At 52.7% G+C, this 18,703-nt stretch overlaps 1 protein-coding gene across 3 annotated transcripts in view; it reads left to right on the top strand.

The window, feature by feature from the left end:
• Nucleotides 1-17,577, top strand: part of CLMN (calmin) — a 114,577-nt gene extending 97,000 nt beyond the window's left edge. The window contains exons 6-14 of one of the 3 annotated variants that reach the window (XM_047795771.1): nt 603-793; nt 1,813-2,006; nt 2,745-2,827; nt 4,274-5,914; nt 8,593-8,789; nt 13,803-13,863; nt 14,463-14,533; nt 14,932-15,028; nt 16,689-17,577. In XM_047795771.1, coding sequence (XP_047651727.1) covers nt 603-793; nt 1,813-2,006; nt 2,745-2,827; nt 4,274-5,914; nt 8,593-8,789; nt 13,803-13,863; nt 14,463-14,533; nt 14,932-15,028; nt 16,689-16,853 — 2,700 coding nt within the window. In that variant the 3' untranslated portion in view covers nt 16,854-17,577. Of the gene's footprint in view, nt 1-602; nt 794-1,812; nt 2,007-2,744; nt 2,828-4,273; nt 5,915-8,592; nt 8,790-13,802; nt 13,864-13,937; nt 14,081-14,462; nt 14,534-14,931; nt 15,029-16,684 lie in introns of those variants that run through there. The other 2 variants (XM_047795772.1, XM_047795773.1) reach the window with 2 other exon arrangements.
• The last annotated feature ends 1,126 nt before the right edge of the window (nt 17,578-18,703 follow it).

Raw genomic sequence — 18,703 nt, 5'->3', positions numbered from 1 at the left:
GTGTTTTAAGAGCTCCAAGCTGGGCAACTATCTCAGGGGGGCAGGGTTAGTGAGGAAAACTTCCTGGAGACCATGATGCCAGAATGGGGTTTTGAAGGATGAGTAGGAGTGCGCTGGACTGGTGCTTCTCAGACTTTCCTGTGCGTACCAATTGCCTGAGGGTGGTATTGAAATGCAGAATCTGATTCTGTAGGTCTGGGGCAGGGTCTGGGGCTCTGCATTTCTCACAAGCCCCCCGAGAAAGGAGCACATTCGAGTAGCTAGGAGTTGAGTGTTGGAGGGCAGGGGCGCCCAGGCGGCGGGACCTGGGGGACCATAGGCAGGGGGGCTTGAGACAGCCTGACACACTCCGAAGGTGACAGGCCCTGAGAGGACAGAGGTAGGCGGAGTCAGGTCAGGAGGACGTTGTCGTGGTCGGCAGCCTCTGGCCGAGACCAGAGAGACTCCCGGAAGAGGCGTTTGTCCTGCAGAGCGTCCCTGCCGGCCCCACCAGCTGCCAGGAGAGCCAGGCCATCGCGAGGACGAGGACTGCCCCCGACACGCAGCCATCGGGAGAGTCCACAAGGGTCTCTGCCGGCTCTGAAATGCCCTTTTCCTTCCAGATTAAGGAGCTCACGGGCAACCTCAGCAGAAACTCTCCATCTTCCAGCCTGTCACCCGGCTCCGGGGGCACAGACTCAGACTCTTCCTTCCCACCCACGCCCACTGCAGAGAGGAGCACGGCAATAGCGGTGAAGGACCAGAGGAAAGCCATCAGGACACTGCTGGCATGGGTGCAGAGGAAAACCAGGAAGTAAGCCGCCCGCCCCGGTGCCCAGCACCCCGTGCTGCTGCTGCCAGGCCAAGGGAGGGGGCCCTTGCCATGGGCGGGTGAAGGAGAGGGACATCACCGTTTGCTCAGTTACGTGCCTGATTTGATTTGATTTTTGATTTGATTTTTTGCTTTTTAGGGCCACACCCATGGCCTCTGGAAGTTCCCAAGCTGGGGGTCAAATCAGAGCAGGAGCTGCCTGCCTACACCACAGCCACAGCAACACCAGATCTGAGCCACATCTTCACCCTACACTGCAGCTCACAGCAACGCCAGGGTCCTTAATCTACTGAGCCAGGGATCTGTTTTTTGGGGGTTTTTTTGTTGTTTTTTTTTTAAGAGAGTTGAGTGACCACATTTGGGAGATTGGCTTGGGTCCCAAGGGATGGATTCTAAAGGCAGTTAGTGCCTGGCAGGATTATCTATCTCTGTCACTTTCGAAGTTATTTTATTTGTATTAATCGTGATATCGGCTGTCCCTTCGAGAGTGGCTCCGTGTGCCACCTGCATTACACGTTCAGTTGACCTCGTGACTTGGCCGTTCTTGGGGGTTCAGCCTAATGCTTCCCCGTCACAGCCACCCTGTTTTATCAGTGAGTTTGAGGCTTAGAAGGTATGTGACCTGGCTGGGGTCACAGCACTGGAAGCACAGAGGGGCAGCCGGGGGTAGGGGACCTGGGTCAGAGTTGCCGGCAATCCTCTTGCACCGCAGCAGGAACGTCTTCCGGCTCCATGTTTATTGCACACTCGTGTTTGCTGCATTTCACGTATCATGGAGAAAAGGGAGGCTGTGTTACTTTGGTCCTTTATCTATCTGGGAATTGGGAAAGAGAAGGTCCCAATTTGTCCCCTTGTGCGACCTACACCTTCTTATTTTGTCTGTCTGGAAATGGACTTAGGGGTGGTTCGGTGGGGCTGTCCCGATGCCCAGGGCATCCCACTGGGAGGCCAGCGAGGCATCACTGAGTCTGTTTACTGCTGCCGCCGCCGCTTTTCCTCAGGTACGGCGTGGCGGTGCAGGACTTTGCAGGCAGCTGGAGGAGTGGGCTGGCTTTCCTGGCTGTGATCAAGGCCATCGACCCCAGCCTGGTTGACATGAAGCAGGCGCTGGAAGATTCCATGCGGGAAAATCTGGAGAAGGCTTTCAGCATCGCTCAGGAGGCCCTTCACATTCCCAGGCTCCTGGAGCCTGAAGGTAGCAGCGGGTCTCTTTCTTTCTCTTTCTTTCTTGGTAATAACTTTTGTTTTTGTTTTTCTTTTTGTTTTTAGGGCTTCATCCGTGGCATACGGAGGTTCCCAGGCTAGGGGTCGAATCAGAACTGTAGCTGCCCGCCTACACCACAGCCACAGCTACATGGGAACCAAGCCGCATCTGCGACTTACACCACAGATCGTGGCAATGACAGATCCTTAACCTACTGAGTGAGGCCAGGGATGGAACCTGCATCCTCAGGGATGCTAGTCAGATTCGTTCCCACTGACCCATGACGGAAACTCTGTAACTTTTTTTTATTACGTAAGTAACACTTGCTGTCCATGTAGAAAATCTAATAAAGTCATTTGCGTGTCTCCTATATTCCTACCACCGAGATCATTTTCCCACTATTTTGCTATACATGTAATTACATAGTTGAAACTTAATTAGGATCATTCAGGGTATGTATAGTTTTATATCTTAGTTTTTTTAACCTATCATTATAATTGCGACATAAGTATTTTGCATGCTGCTAGGATGTCTTCATTTTATATATATAAAATGGGTCAAGGTTAAGCTGTGGCTTAGACCGGCAGGTGCAGCTCCAATTCCAATTCGATCCCTAGCCCAGAAACTTCCATAGGCCGCAGGTGCACCCTAAAAAAAAATTTTTTTTAATAAATAAAATAAAAACCACGTGTTTCTGTGTCCTTCTAACTCCTGTGTCTCTCTCAACAGACATCATGGTTGACACGCCGGACGAACAGTCCATCGTGACTTACGTGGCTCAGTTTCTAGAACATTTCCCGGAGTTGGAAGCGGTATGTCTGCTTTCCTTACCTTTAATTCAGAAGCCATATGTTTCCACCCACTGGCCATCAGACGAAGCTGGGGCTCAGGCTGTGTTGTTCTCTCTGAGGAGCTGTAATCATCACAGACCCATCTCAAGTCTCATGAGCGTTGCCTCGCCACATTTTCATTTCAAAATCATATGTACTCTGTAACATTTAAAAGCAGAATGGGAAGTCAGCCATGCCTCTCTTCGCAGCCCAAACTTTGTGACGACTATAAGAGATGCCTGCTTATAACGTGGATCCGCACCTCGGTGTTTTGGTTGTCAGATGGAACATTTTAGCAGTCTACCCGATTTTATCTGAGTGTGAAAAATTATAAAAGACAGTTCCCTGGTGGCCTAATATTAAGAATTCAACCTTCTCACTGCTGTGACTCAGGCTTGATCCCTGGCCTGGGAACTTCCACCTGCTGAGGGTATAACCAAAAAAAAAAAAAAAATTTATAAAAAAATTTATATATATAAAAGACAATGACCATTCAGGAGCACACCTTTTAATTTTCAGAATCTGAGTGTACTTGGTGACAGATTTTTTTTGGAGTAGAAGTAGACCTTTTAGAACGTTTTGTGGCCCCATCGAACTCCTACCCAACCAACACACAAGCCTGCAATAATAATGATAACAACCGCAACAATAACAGCAGGTTACTGAACACCTACTGCTGGCTCTGGGGAGAACTTAGCAAGAAGCTGGATGGATGAGGTCTCTGACCTGGTGTAGCTTTGTTCTCTTAGAGAAAACGGTTAACAAGTCGGCATGCACGTTGCATTTCAGGTAGTTAGAAGTACTAGACCCCCCTCCCCCCCAAAAAATGCATAACGAGCTAGTACTCAGAGCTGGAGACTTTTCAGGTAGCTACTGTCTTGTGTGTCTCTGGACTGACTGCTGCTCCTGCTGGCATAGCTCAGTATCCTTATTTTATAGATGAGAAAACGGACACTCAGAGAGGCCGAAAGACCTCTCCAGGGTACAGCTACCAGCACAGAGCTGGGCTATGAGCCCAGTTTTCTTTGGTTCCAGAGTTCAGGCTCTTAGACCCCTTATGATGTATGGCTGATGCGGAGTCCCCACTTGGCCCTCAGAAGACCCAGGCTGAGTTCGCACCTTTGTCCATACCCAGACCAGGCAGCAGCCCGCAGGTATGAAGTCGCTGGCAGTCTATACTCACGTAGAAGGAGCTCGTCCTCCTCCGAAGTTCAGTTCATTGAGATGTCTTTGCACCCAGAGCTTTCAAACAACACATCCTTTTAAACGCATCTGATGGTTTCCCATTTTAGCAGGAACATTAGTCACTGGCCCATCTGCGTCTTCATCAGAACACTACTATTAGTTCTGAAGTGCTTTTTCCGCTGTGGTTTTTGTTTTTGGAAAGGCCCCTCTGCTGATTCCATGTTCCCTTGTGTTTCTTTGCAGGAGGACTTTATGGATTCAGACAGAGAAGCCCCTATTGAATCCACTTTCGTTCGCATCAGAGAAACCCCTTCTGAGCAGGAGAGCGCCCTCCTCCTTCTGACTGAGAATGAGGAGCGAGCCTATACCGTCAACCACGAAGCCAGCCACCCGCCACCCTCCAAAGTCTTCGTCTGCGACAAGCCTGAGGACGTGGTGGAACGCTGCCTGGGCAGCGTTTCCAGCCAGGAGCCGCCAGACAGCTCCTCTGAGTCCATGCACCCGATCATTGAGCAGGTTCTCCAAGGGGTCCCTCGGAAGATCAGCACCCCCAGTGAGCCAGCTCCGGAATCTTCCATCTTGTCATCCAGAAAGGACACCCGGAGAGCCAACTCCCTGCCGGGCAAGAAAACGGTGCACTTTGATGCCGACACCTACAGAGACGCCTCCTGCAGTCAGGACCCCTTCTACAGCCAAGACCCTCACTTCGAAGGGAGCCCGAGAGGTTCAAAGGAGGGGTCCAAGCAGGACGGCCACGTCTCGGCAGGTGAGGTGGCGGGGGAAAGCCCGAAACAGGAAGCGCCGAGGGTCCCGGCAGCAGCCCCGGACGAGGCCCCGGGCGAGGCGTCTTTGGTGGATGGTAAGATCGAGCATCCTCCGCCTTTCCAGCCCTCCCCCTCCTGGAACGGGGCTTCGGAGCGGGCGGCCAGCCCTGGGGAAGAGGGTCACCCCCTCTCCCCCCTGGGAGGGATCCCCGTCATGGCCAATTCCTTGGAGATCAAGGTGAAGCTGCTGACCGTCAAAGCTATGGAGCGGGAAGACTATTTCGAAGGCGTACCCTTAAAAGCCTCTAGATTTAACAGTGACCTCGTAGAGTTTGCCTCCACCAGCCAGGCGTTCAGCGAGGCCCCTTCTGCTCATAAGAAAACACCTGCCGAGAAGGAGCAGGTGCCGGAGGATCCCACTGAGAACCTGGGGAAAAGGAGGGACAGCTCTGCCCACAAGCAGACGGATGGGGATGAGTCCCCAGGGAACCCCGACCCGCATGCACCTCCCCAGGACGCCGGGCCCAAAGAACCAGGTTATTCCTTGGCCCCCGAGGGGACACCAGTGGACAAAAAGCCTGAAGTGTATGAAAAGGCCAAGCGGAAGTCCCCGCGGCGCCGTCGGGGGGAGGATGAGGGGGAAGCGGGGGATCCCCCGGGGCTGGGGCTAGAGTGGCCTTCCACCCTGGCAAGCAGCAGCACCAGCCTGGAGACCCTCCACAGTGCCAGCGAGGAAGGCCTGGATTTCAAGCCGTCTCCACCGCTGTCCAAGATTTCTGTCATCCCCCACGACCTCTTCTACTACCCGCATTACGAGGTTCCCCTGGCTGCGGTTTTAGAGGCTTATGCAGAAGGCCCCGAGGATTTGAAAAGCCAAGAAATGGACCTCGAGGAACCAGAGGGCTATCCGCCGGGCCTGGGGGCTCGGGAGGACGAGAACAAGGATGAGGAGGCCGAGCCCTCCCAGAGCAGCTGCAGCTTCCTGGGGTTGGGTGAGGACCGTCCCCTGGCCAGCATCGCAGAGGATGCCAGGCGGGCCTCGGTACCCGCTCCCCCAACCCGGCAAGAGGATGACCAGCCAAGAGAGCCTGCAGAGAATGTCCCTGTGCCAGACCAGCAGGTACTGGACCGTGGGTTTGGGAACCCCGCTTGCAGAGTTCTGTGCTTCTCCAAAGCTCAGCTCCTACCTCCATAAAATAGAGAAAAGCAATTTCCCTCGCAGGTGTCCCAGGTCCAGAACTTAAGGAGCTACTCACTCAAGCTTCAAGCAAGGACAGGGTTGGCACCCGAGACGAACATTCATCCAGTTTTGCATCTTGGTGCCTCAGCCTCCCCCTAGTCCCACTCCCGGGCTGCCAAAAAGATCAGATGAGGTCATGTTTGAGGGTCCAGCATAATAGTAGCTGCAGGTATCATTTTACGGAGGAACTGTAGCTAAACCCAGCACGCACTTAGGGACCTGGTGACTCCACCTCTTCCAGCTGCGAGACCTCATGTTAGACTCCAGCCTTGGTTTGTCAAAGCCTTTTGCCTGGTCAGCACTCTTGTTTGGCTCCTGTGGTTAGAAGGGAGACATGCAGGAGTTCCTGCTGTGGGGCAGTGGGTTAAGAATCTGACCACAGGGAGTTCCCCATTTGACGCAGCAGAAAGGAATCCGACTAGTATCCGTGAAGATGCAGGTTCGATCCCTGGCCTCTCTCAGCAGGTCGGGGATCCGGCGTTGCCATGATCTGTGGTGTAGGTCGCAGGCGAGGCTCTGATCCCCAGTTGCTGTGGCTGTGTTGTAGGCCGGCAGCTGCAGCTCCAATTCGACCCCTAGCTTGGGGACTTAAATATGCCGTGGAATGACCCTAAAAAGTAAAAAAAAACAAAAAACCAACACATTCAGGACTTCGATGGGCTGGAAGTGGTGGCGTCATTTATGGGGAGTAACTGCCCAAGCGCTGGCGATGCAGAGTGCTCCAGCACCAACAGCCTAGAGGCCGTGAGTGGCAGGACCGATCCTCTGGGACTAGGCCACCCACTGTGTGCCAGTCTTTGGCTGGAGAAGAGGGCTGGGTGGCTCCACAGGTGCCAGTGACCTGCCTGTCACCTTCCCCTTCCACCCCAGGGAGAGGGACCCAGTCCTGCCCGCAACCCCCCCACCGGCCACCTGCTGTCAGAGATGCCGCTCGGTGACTTGAGGCCTCGGGGTGCCCGGGTTGGGGATAACAGCAACTGGGGTGATGCTCAGGGTGGCTGCAGCCAGAAAAGTCTTTGAGGGCCTGAGGTGCCAATCTGCTGTCTGCTTGACTTAAAATAGCTCTGGAGCAACTCAGTTCCCCTCCGTGGGTCTTGACAGTGGCCTGTGGGAAGGCCCAGGGGGGCACTTCATTAAAGCGAGCTCTGCACTGCATGTGCACAGGTGATTGGCAATGGGGTTGAAAGCACCCCTGGTTTGGGAAGCGCATCAGGAGACCTAGGTTTGAATCCATCCTCCGCTGAGCTGGGGGACGAGCTTGGGGAGCGCTTGCATTTCTCGGGTCCGCTCTCGATCCTGGTGCCGCCTGCTTCTCTTGCCTCTAATCCTCTCCCTCTGCCTCTCACCTACCCAAGGAGCAGGAGCCCACTGCTCCCAAGCACACCTTGCACTTGGCTCCCTAGTGTCACCCTGGCCTCGATCCCTATGAGTTGGGGGGCGTACAGTCTGGGGTGACAGGCGAGGCTGGTGAGTCTTGCCGCCTAACGAGATGAGATGGAGCGTGTCTCTGATCCCCGGGGGACTTAAATATGCCACGGAATGACCCTAAAAAGTAAAAAAAAAAAACAAAAAACCAACACATTCAGGACTTCGTTAAAAAGGAAAGAAACAAGTATCCTCCACAGGGACTAGAAAATCCTTTAAACAAATAAGTTCTCCCTTCATTGCACCTTTCAGAGAAGGTAACATTTGGTCAGTGGTGTTGGAAGAGGAACTGGCGTTTGAGACTGCCTGAGAGCGGTTTTAATTCGGCAGGGAGCTTTGTTCTCCTGGACTGCACTCTAATCCTCTTACTCCGACACCTGTTGAGCAGGTTTTTCCAGCCCCCGGAGGAATTCATGAGAGGTGGCGCCAGCAATTCCCAGGCTTCTTGATTTCACAAGGGAGCATTGCTGGTGGGTTTCGGAGTACCTGGTAGGGCTGGTGGACAGAGAAACTTCCTTAACACATAAATGCAACAAATACTGCACTACCCGCCACCTTCCGCTGAGAGTACAGTGAAGACATCAGCCCTCCGGGCTGGGGGCAACTTCACAGCCTTTGGCCCACGTGGCCTCCAGGATTCTTTCCTCTGTTGAAGTGGATGACGGCTGTGTGAAGGGTCCAACCTTTGCCCTCGGTGAGGAACAGCCTTTATAGGAAGCACCGTGGTGTAGTGGGAAGAGGGTGATAATTCTTACACCCATTTGACAGACAAGGAAACTGAGGATCAGAGACAAAGTCAGTTGCTCAAGGTCAGATAGCTGACTTAGCCGGGATTCGAAACGAGGTCTTACTGACTGTAAAACCCATGATGTTTTCACTCCTTCAGTCCATGGAGCATTTGGAACTGCACAGGTAGCAGGAGTTCAGGTGGGCTTCTCCTCCACGGGGAGGTGAGGGCGAGGCTGTGCCAGAAGGAACTCACGGGAGAGGCAGGATTGGGAGGGGGCGCCCTAGCTGGGCCTTGGAATTAAGTGTGGAGCAGAGCTGTGCTGGGTTTGTGTCGCTTACACAGCATTTCTGCAAAAAAAAAAAAAAAAAAATGCTGACTTGTATTCGGTTCTCTTGTCCTTAAGTCCCAGGAATTTGCAAACTCGGAAAACTTAGCAAACCCTTTAGAAGAAAAGGTAAAGGAAGAATCGATCAGCAGTAAAAAAAAGGAAAAAAGGAAACATGTGGACCACGTAGAAAGTTCAGTATTTATAGCACCCGGAACTGTTCGATCCTCAGATGACCTGGAGGAAGACACCAGCGACCACAGAGTCATTTCCAGGTATTTTATTAACTTCTTCCCACCCCAGAGCCCAAGCTGGGGAGCGCCTCTCTGAACGCATTCTATTTCTAGTATCTGATTGGTTGAGGAAGGCAGGGGCGGGTTCTGAACGGATGCCGTTTCTGGTTTCTGATTGGATGGAGGACGCAGGGGCAGGGCTGGACCGCCGGGGAAACCGATGTGGACAAAGTCCTCATTCAAACGTGGGCTCCTCCACCGACCTCACCAGTGTCATCAGACTTGTTCATAAGAGTCAAAAAACTGGACGGATCTGAACCTTGCCTTCTCTCCTTACTGCGAGTAGCTTGGAGTGGAAATCGGCAGTGAGCAAAGAGGTGGCTGAACCGTAGGTGGGGGGAGTCTGAAAAGTAATAGACTTGAAGACTCTGCTGGCCACTCTTGGCGCCTAATAACTGCTGGTCCAGCTAGGTAGAGAGCAGGCTTAGCCGTTTACAAGCATCTCACGGCATCGGAAGGGATGCAGTGCAGGTGCGCAGAGGTGACTGTTTATCACTGTCATGTGGAAGCTGGACGTTAACATGATGGCTTCACCCACGAGTTCGGGTCCAAAGAAGTGAGGATGGTCGATTTCCCTCCGGAGGAGGAAGCAGGAAGTTTAATGAGCTTTAACTGATAGGAAGCTTGTAGCACACATCTTGCCATGTCACTCCAAGGCCCACTGGATGATCCAGATTTGTCCCAGGGAAAGTATTTAACTGCTGAAAGTCAGAAGACCCTGCTCTCTCCCCATTGTCCCTTGTCATCACAACAGTCACCATTTACCAGCCCTTATGTGTTCAGGCATTCCCGTACATTTCTCATGGGCACTCCGATAGGCAGGTGGTCAGGACTGTGCATCATTGGGGGCACCTCCCAGCTTGGCAGATGGCAGAGCTGGAGTCTCGGACCCAGACCTGTCAGATTCCCCAGTCCGTGTTTTTTCCAGCCCATTTCCTGTGCTGGGTGAGCCACACTGGCTACAGAAGGGAGTCACTGAGATGAGCACTGGGGAGTGAGTTGGGAGAACCCCTTCAGGGAGGGCTGGAGGAGGGGCTGGCCAGTGCCCTGCTTCCCACCACCCCTCTGCTTGTCTCCCCTGCTGGGCTGTGGGGACAAAGGAAGAGCAGACGGGAGCCCGAGGGAGGCGGCGCAAGGCAGAATGGAAGGCTGCTACCAAGCTAGCCCGTGACTCCCAGAGTCCCTCTTCCTGCCCCTGGCCATGCCTGTCCAGCAGATGTCTGTGTCTTACGTGAAGCTGGACCCCGATCTAAGTGCCGATAGCCCTGCGGGACAACTGGCTGTCATCTACTTCACCACAACTCAGGAGGGTCGCTGGTCGTTTGCCAGCCTGCCCTGCTTTCCCTAAGCAGGTCAATGCTCAATAGTCTTGGTGATGGAGTCCGCTAGGCTTGGGGACCTGGGCAGAGGTCAGCCAGGGCTCCGTCCTCTGGGAGCTCAGAGTTGGAGGGAGATGAGACATGCTCCCTCTTGCTGCCGGGACTGGGCGGTTTCACCTTGACCTCTCAGAGGCAGGCAGGGAGGGTCAGGGCTGCCTGGGGGCTGAGATGTTTGAATTCAGCATTGAGGGTGGAGTGGGATTTGGGTTTGGGAGAGAGAGACTTGCCAGGTGGAAGAAACAGCCTGAGCAACAGCTGGCACTTAGCAGGCACCTCCGTAAATATTTATCGAATGCTGGGGAGGTGGGGCGCAGGAAGAGAAACAAGGGGGCGTTGGGGGAAAGCGAGCATCTCGAATTTGTGCTTTGTGGGAAGGACCAGCAAACCTCACCCGCAGTGAAGATAAGACCGCGGGGGATGGACATTGAAAAGTGAATTGTTATTTCAAAGTAAACCTGGTTGATCTCAATGCCAAGGTTTTACTTTGATCTCTCGGGCATAGGGTACACGCAGCGCAGGCAGCCGGTCCCCTCCCATCTCACCTCAAGCAAAGATGTAACTATTATCAAGCCTTTTGGCCGGGGTGGAAGCGACACCCAAATGTAAGCGGATGGTGTGGAGGGGGCACTCGTGCATGTGAGTGAACACGGACCCTGGAGCCCCTCCTGTGTACAGAGCCATCCCACCTGCCAGCCCCCCTCCCCTTACACTTGAGTACACTGAGTTCAGAGAGGTCAGGACCTGGTCCACGCTATGGAGTGGGTTAGACCCTGGGCATCTCTCTTCCCAGGCACAGGAGGTTTTCCTGGCTCTTGGTCACCCCTGTGGCTTCCCATTGATCTCAGCAGAAAGGCCATTGGTCCAGAGCCTTCAGTACCCTTCATGGCCTCTCTCCCCAGCCTCATCCTCATCTACCTTCGGTCACCCTCTCCCTCATTCCCGGTGCACCAAGCACCCTGGCTTTAGTTGAGGTCCTGGAATGCTCCCCACCCCCTGCAAGCTTCTTCACCTTGGAGGACCCTCTGGCCCCTACCCATCTCCTGCCTTGCTCCCTTGGGTCTCAGCTCCAGTACCATTTCCTCCGAGCAGCCTTCTTGGATTCCTCCAGGCCATTTTTGATCCCCGTTTTTATGTCCTCATAGCCACTATTCTTTTCCTTCTTAGCATTTATCAAAATGAATTTCCGTAATCTGTGGAAGGACGTATTTATCACCTGCTCTCCCCCTAGACGGCGAGCCAGCTCCCTGCAGGCCGGGAGGCTATGCCAGCCTAGCCTCCTGCGTTTAGCATGGCACTGGGCTTGCGGTGGGCATTCAAGGAATAGAAGTCCTTTGAGGGGATGCTAAGTGAATGGGTGGGCTCTCTTAGCCCATGGTGGGGCCCTGGAGGAGCTGGCCCTCTGCAACTAGCCCAGGGCCTGGCATACTGGAGGCTCCTGACCATGCTTGCTGAAGGAATGGAGGTCAAGGTGCAAACATGAATATATCATACTGGTTTTACTATAACACGAAAGCCATCTGTGAGAAAGCGTGCTCAAAAAGGGGCAGAGGAGAGGGAAGAAGGACGGTCCGCCCTACTGGGGGTGCAATTTTTTCCACTAGAATACAGCACAAGTATGGGGGGCAGGGTGGAGAGTGGCCCTGCGTTTTCGGGGCTTCAGCTTATCGAGTCTAATCTTACGGGCACTTCTGGGTTCTAAGCACCAGTGCCTCTCTCTTCTTGGTTAGGTGCACCTTGTTTCATTTCCGGGCTGTGATGCCAGTCAGGAGAAACTGGCACAGGCTTTGGATTGAGGACAGGGACTGGTTTCCCTAGGCCTAACCCCACACCTGGCACACAGTAGGTGCTCAATACCTGTTATCTAGAAACGTGCCCCAAGGAGAGAAGAGCTCAGTGACTTTGGAAGGACAGCAATTGGCAGGAACACCAAGGCCGCTAGTAACGAGAGCTCTGGGAATAAGCTCGTGGGTCAGGTGCCTTTTTCCTGGACCTCAGAATGCCACCCAGTAGGTCTGCCTCGAGGAAACCGACATGGCCGTCTCTGTACCAGGCGCATCCACATCTAACACCTCCTTCTGTAGAGCAGCAAGCCAGGGCCGCTTTGTTTTGTTTTTCCCATGTATTCTATTTTTTATATTACTCAATGAATTTATTACATTTATAGTTGTACAATGATCATCACAACCCAGTTTTATCAGCGTTCCATCCCAAACCCCCAGCGCATCCCCCCACCCCACAACTTGTCTCCTTTGGAAACCATAAGTTTTTCAAAGTCTGTGAGTCAGTATCTGTTCTGCAAAGAAGTTCACTGTGTCCTTTTTTCAGATTCCACATGTCAGTGAAAGCATTTGATGTTGGTGTCTCATTGTCTGACTTCACTTAGCATGATAATTTCTAGGTCCATCCATGTTGCTAAAAATGCCTTTATTTCTTTCCTTTTAACGGCTGAGTAATATTCCATTATGTATATGTACCACATCTTCTTGATCCACTCCTCTGTCGATGGACATTTAGGTTGTTTCCATGTCTTGGCTATTGCAAATAGTGCTGCAATGAACACTGGGGTACATGTGTCTTTGCGAGTCGTGGTTTTCTCTGCATGGATGCCCAGGAGTGGGATTGCTGGGTCAAATGGTAGTTTATTTTTAGTTTTCCATACTGTTTTCCACCAATTTACAATCCCACCAACAGTGTAATCAGGTTCCCTTTTCTCCACACCCTCTCCAGCACTTATTGTTTGTAGACTTTTTGATGATGGCCATTCTGGCTGGTGTAAGGTGGTACCTCACAGTGGTTTTGATTTGCATTTCTCTAATGATGAGTGACGCTGAACATCTTTTCGTGTGTTTTTGGCCACCCATAAGACGGGGCCGCTTCGACCTCCAGTACGTTCATGTCACCACCAGCTCCATGAAGTTGGTGGGGCGGGAATGGCAATCCATTTCTCAGATGAGGAAGACTGATCCAGAGGGTGCATATTTGGCTAAGGTTGCTAGTTAATCAACCAGGAGCCAGGATGACAGCCCAGACCTCTGGCTGGGTGTCTTTTTGCCTCAGCCCTGAGCAAGCCAGCCTTATTAGAAAATCAGAGATGTATGCCCCATCAGGCTCAAAGATCTAGTTAGAAAATTAGCCTCCTCGTGAATGAAAGGAAAAGAAGTGGTCCGCCCGGGAGCTAGACAGTGAGCATCGTGCATAGCAGGGAACACTGCAAAGGGAGCCCACATCCCAGGTCTCAGCCCCGGGCTGATCTTCCCTTGCAGAGGGTATTTGGTGCATCCCAAGACCTCAGGACGCTTAGAAAAAGAGATCCCTTCCTGCCTCACGATTCTGTGATTTCTAAGAAGAGTTCACCCGCTTTCTATTTGAAATTCTTTCCCACCGTTTGTGGTCACTGCTGTTGCTGCTTTCTTGTCCACGAGGGCTCAATCTGCCTCTTTCATATCATCCTACTAGTTGTAAGCGTGCTCCCCCCGACTGGGCATATTGGATAAAATGTCTCATTTCCGTCGTGAGGTCTGAGGTGCTTGCCTAAATCCGCCTGTGGTGGCCCCGGGATGGGGGCGATGAGGAAGTTTTGGGGGCACCCATTCAAAAACGTGTGTTTATTTTTCAGGACGAGTCACAGTGACTCCAGCATTTACATTCGACGACATACGAATAGGTCTTTGGAATCGGTTAGTATGTGAATTTCTTCTTCCTTCCTCCGGCCCCTGCTAATCCATTCCTTTCCGTCCTTCCTCCTCCCCAGCCCAGAGCTTGGAGATTACTGATGTGCAACAGCTGTGCTTTTGGACAGACGACAAGCACATTGGAACCTTGTCTTTAAGCCCAGTCCAATCAGATGTCCGCTTTGGGCAATAGGGATGTAAATAAAGTGATGATTTTAAAGCCCTAAGGCCTCTTTGTCATAACAAATGCCTCCAAGACCTTCACCTTGACCCCCAACACACCCTCAGAAAGATTACATTCAAAGCCAAGTGCGGGCGAGAGCAGAGGGCTGTGTGTCTTTGCACCTGCTCAGCTCTGGATGTGGTAGGACCCAGAGCCTGGGATCCGAAGCTTGCCCTGATTCGGGGTGCGGGGGTCGGGGTCCCCACTCACCTGTGGGACTAACATAGACTTAGTAGTTTGACTTTGGAACTAAATGTTTGCAATGTGAAGAAACGCATCGCATGCTCGGCTTTGTGTGTTTAAAATCATTTTATTTTCTGTTTCAGAGATTTCATCTTTACTAATTGGGTTGCGGGGCTTTTGTTTATAAATTTCACTGTAGGATCAGGTTAGCTATGTTCAGTTGAGGAATGCAGCAGATCTGGATGACAGAAGGAACCGAACATTAACCAGGTTAGTGGCTGGCCTCCCAGCTGCGGGGGGTTGAAAGAAATTTTTTTTTTTCCTTTTTTAAACGATGCAGCCTACCTCTGGGGATGGCTGTTCTCCAACGATGCTTTGTGGATAACAGTATTAACAGTCTGGGATCATGCAGGCTAATACCTGTTCCAGAGAAAATGACTGTAAAAGGAACAGGAGAGGGAGGGTGAGGAGACAGGCACTCACGTGGTCGGGCAGGGCGTGGTTCAGAAACTGACTCGGTTTAGAGACAGGTCTGAGTCAGGAGCGGGGGCTGCACGTAGATAACGCAGTGGCATAAGCCAAGCTCCCTGGGGTAGGGGCTGGGTGGCGGGTCTGCTCTGAAGGCTCTCGTCCCCGACACCTGTGTCCATTCTCTGTCACCACTGCAGGTACAATACTCAGAAGCTCACTGAGCTGATTTTACAGTTTTATGGCATCAGCGCAGACATGAAGAGGGGATGCAGACATGCCAGGATGCCTATGAAAGTATTGCTTACTGTCGCAGAACCAGATGGCCTAGCCTAAGGGTGCCGGATGGCTGGAACACTGCCTGTTTAGAACATAGGCAGGCAGAGAATTCGAGAACTCTGACAGTTCTGAGATGGCCCCATCCCTGTTAAAGTTATTGAATCACTTAATTTTACCGATTAAAATACATATTTGCCAGAGTTCCCATGGGGGCTCAGTGGGTTAAGAACCTGACTAGTGTCCATGAGGATGCAAGTCTGATCCCTGGCCTCGATCAGCAGGTTAAAGGATCCAGGGTTGCCGTGAGCTGCAGTGTAGGTCACAGACGGGGCTTGGATCTGGTGTTGCTGTGGCTGTGGTATAGGCCGGCAGCTGTGGCTCCGATTTGACCCCTAGCCTGGGAACCTCCATATGCTGTGGGTGTGGCCATAAAAAGAAAAACAAAATTTCCACAGATTTGAATTGGCTCCGAAGGACTTAGATTATTGGAATAGACAGACTCTGAAAATTGCCCAATGCCCAGGGGTGTAATCCTTAGAAGTTTATTTCTCTGGCTTCTAAGAAAGAGGCAAGGCTTGTTTCCTTCCCCTGCCGTAAAACGGAAATATTAATTCACGTTTTCCACGAGGCACACTCCTAGGAAAATAATACTTTGAGTTTTTATGAGATAGAGTCTTTGAAAACGGAACCTGCGACATTGAAAAGGGCATTCATGTTTTTTCCATGTTTTTGAGCATTTATTGCCTTTGCGATAAAAAAATATAGCTTAAATTTTCTCTCAAAACAGTTTTAAGGAGGAGAAGGAAACTGTCCTGTGTTATCTCTGTGGGAATCGCTCAACTTCTAGACCGAGGCAGAGGTTTAACCCCCCACCCCCCAGGCTGGCTTCTCACCGTATTAGGAGACGGTTCAGGGAGCAGGTGCTTTTGCTTCCCATGAGCTCCATCCTCTGCCCCAAGTGACGCTGAGAAGCGTACCCTCTGGGCTTCCATAAACGCAGCTGCAAGCAGAGGCCCCCCCACCCCGATTCCGATCAGGTGATGGCCCCTGACCCTTTCCTGTCACCACCACACAGCCCCGTCCGGGCTTTCTCCAGCAGGCGAGAGTAAAATGTGACTTTAGCACTACCTTCTGTAAAATAAAAGAAGAAAGGTACATCTGAGCAAAGCCAAATCTGCTCCTTACCTTCCAGGTTAGATTCTAAAGCCAGAAGCACACACCTGCTGGTAGAGGGATGTGTCTGTTTCTGGTGGCTGTTTTTAAATGATCTGTAAGAACCCCGATTCTCTCTTTAGATTTAGATTAGGAAGCCCCCTCTGTTTCCCAGTAACCCAGAGCCATCAGCCTCTAACCTGCCCTAGGGCGCTTGAGTGTCAAGGAAGGCGTGTGGCCTTGAGCCAGCTATGCCCCCATGGCGCTCAGGTTGCCCACCTGCAGAATGGGGCTCGCAGCTTGTCCTTCTTGGCATTGCAGAGACAACTGCATGGGTGTGACAGCTGCAGGCGCCCTCGAACCCAGGCCTCCACCCGGGCTCTGCCCCCGGCCTTCTTGACCGCCTCGCTGCGAAGCCCTCTGCTCTCGTGTTGGGCAGCGAGGTTGCAGGACAGGGAGGGAGAGGGGTCCGCTGGGCCGGGGACCCCCTGTAACTGCCTTGGTGTGTCTCCCCTCCTGCAGGAAGGCCAACAACTCTGGCGAGGCGGGGCTGCAGGAGGGCCGCGGCCCGCAGAGCGACTCGCTGGCGCAGCTGGTCCAGCAGCCGGACGTGATGTACTTTCTGCTCTTCCTCTGGCTCCTGGTTTACTGCCTGCTGCTCTTCCCGCAGCTGGACGTCAACAGGCTCTGACGGCGCGGCCGCATAATAAACAGGATAGGACCCTGACGGGCCACGGGCTCCTACTCCCTTCTGTTCCCCCTGCTGGATGGGGCGCTTCTGCTGACATCTGCGGACCTCGGGGGGGAAACCTAGCCCCTCTCCCCCCTTTTTTTTCTTGTTTCCGTTCCCTCCTCTAAGTCCTCAGCATGCTTTTCTCTTGGGCTGTGTGCTCAGCGTCTGGGTGTGTGGCTGGATCCTCGGGCAGGGTCTGTTCGCAGGCCTGGCTCTGACAGGTCTTGGACTTGGTACTGGTACCGGCCGCAACCGAGTCTTAGCTCGCCCCCCACCCCTGCCGCACGTTCTTAAGGTCCCAGGCGGACTCGCGCTTCTCACCTCCTGATGAGAAAGAAGACAGTGCCCCAGGCAGAGACCCCACTGGGAAGAAAACTGCCAGTGGAGGGGCTGGGGGTCCAGGCACCTGTTGTGGTCTGGCCGTTGTCATGTTCTTTGAGTGGAGGGTTGGGTCTGAGCAGCACAAAGCTGCCAGTTCCAGGAAAGTGCTCCCGTGATGGGCAGAAGCCAAGGAAAGTGAAGGCAGAGTCCAGAGCTGCTCTGCCCTCTTGTTCACCCTGGTTTGGGGGGAAGGGGCGGAGGAGCATGCATTTTAAATTCACTTTTGCATTGTCTGAATTGGGATAAAGATGTGATTTTCAGGAATTCCTGTTGCAGCACAGTAGAAATGAATCCCACTAGTATCCATGAGGATGCGGGTTCAAACCCTGGCCTCGCTCAGTGGCTTGAGGATCTGGCATTGCTATGAGCTGTGGTGTAGGTCACAGGTGCGGCTCAGATCCCGCATTGCTGTGACTGTGGTGTAGGCTGGTGGCTATGACTCCGATTCGACCCCTAGTCTGGGAACCATATGCTGCAGGTGCAGCCCTAAAAAAAAAAAAAAGATGTGATTTTCAAGCCTTTTCCGTCAATGGAACCCTCCTTTCAAGTGAATTCTCGGGGGCCAGTCTGGTAGATACATTAAAAGCAGAGCTTTGGCTGACACAGGGCGAGGCCTGGGATCCCTCTCATTGTTGGCAGCACCCGCCCCCAACAGCTTCCATCCAAGGCTGCTGAGGTATCCGTGCCGCTACTCAAGACCCCGCAAGGCACTGTTAAAAAAAAAAAAAAAAAAAAAAGCCCCCAGAAGCCAGGAGGAGGAGCGCAGAGGTGGCCTGGCTGAGAATGAGCCCAGCTGATGTTGGCACAGGAGAGGTCCAGCCGCTTCCCGCTCCCAGAGAGCCTCTGTGCTCACCTGCGAGTCTCCAGATGTGAATGCTTGTGCGAGTCTCAGCACAAGCACAAGCATCCTTTGTGGTCGGTCATAATGGGTTCCTTGAAAAGGCTAAGGGTTTCCAGAAAGCACCCTAAGAAGCAACCAGCACAGGCTTGGTGAGGGGACACAGGCATCCCCCTGCCCTTTCGTCTCCTTCCGCCCTGAGCTGCTTCTACTCCATTTGCTGCCAAGACGCAGGCCTTGGCGACCCTGGGAATGGCCTCCTCCTCCCCCTTGTCCTCCCGCTCAGAAAGCGTGTGCCGGCTGAGCCTGTAAAGCCACAGACTCTTCAGTCAGGAGGGTCCCTCCGACAGCATCTCCTCTGCTGAACCCAGAGACGCAGGGCCAGTTGCCCAAGATCACACAGCCAACCAGGAGTCGGCCTGCAAGGGTTCTCAGGCCCCCTGATGTCCAGGCCAGAGCTGTCCCCTCTTTGAGGATACTTCCATTGCGTCCATGAAATGTCCTGAAAAAGATTAAATGAATAGATAAGAATGTTCACCTTTAAATGAAACCAAAAATGTCAGGTCAACTGCCAACCTTTGTTTTTTCC

The sequence above is a fragment of the Phacochoerus africanus genome, chromosome 9 (assembly GCF_016906955.1).
Source record: "Phacochoerus africanus isolate WHEZ1 chromosome 9, ROS_Pafr_v1, whole genome shotgun sequence".
Lineage (NCBI taxonomy): Eukaryota > Metazoa > Chordata > Mammalia > Artiodactyla > Suidae > Phacochoerus > Phacochoerus africanus.
Note: the sequence above shows the minus strand (reverse complement) of the source record. Positions and strands in the feature narration are given on the sequence as shown.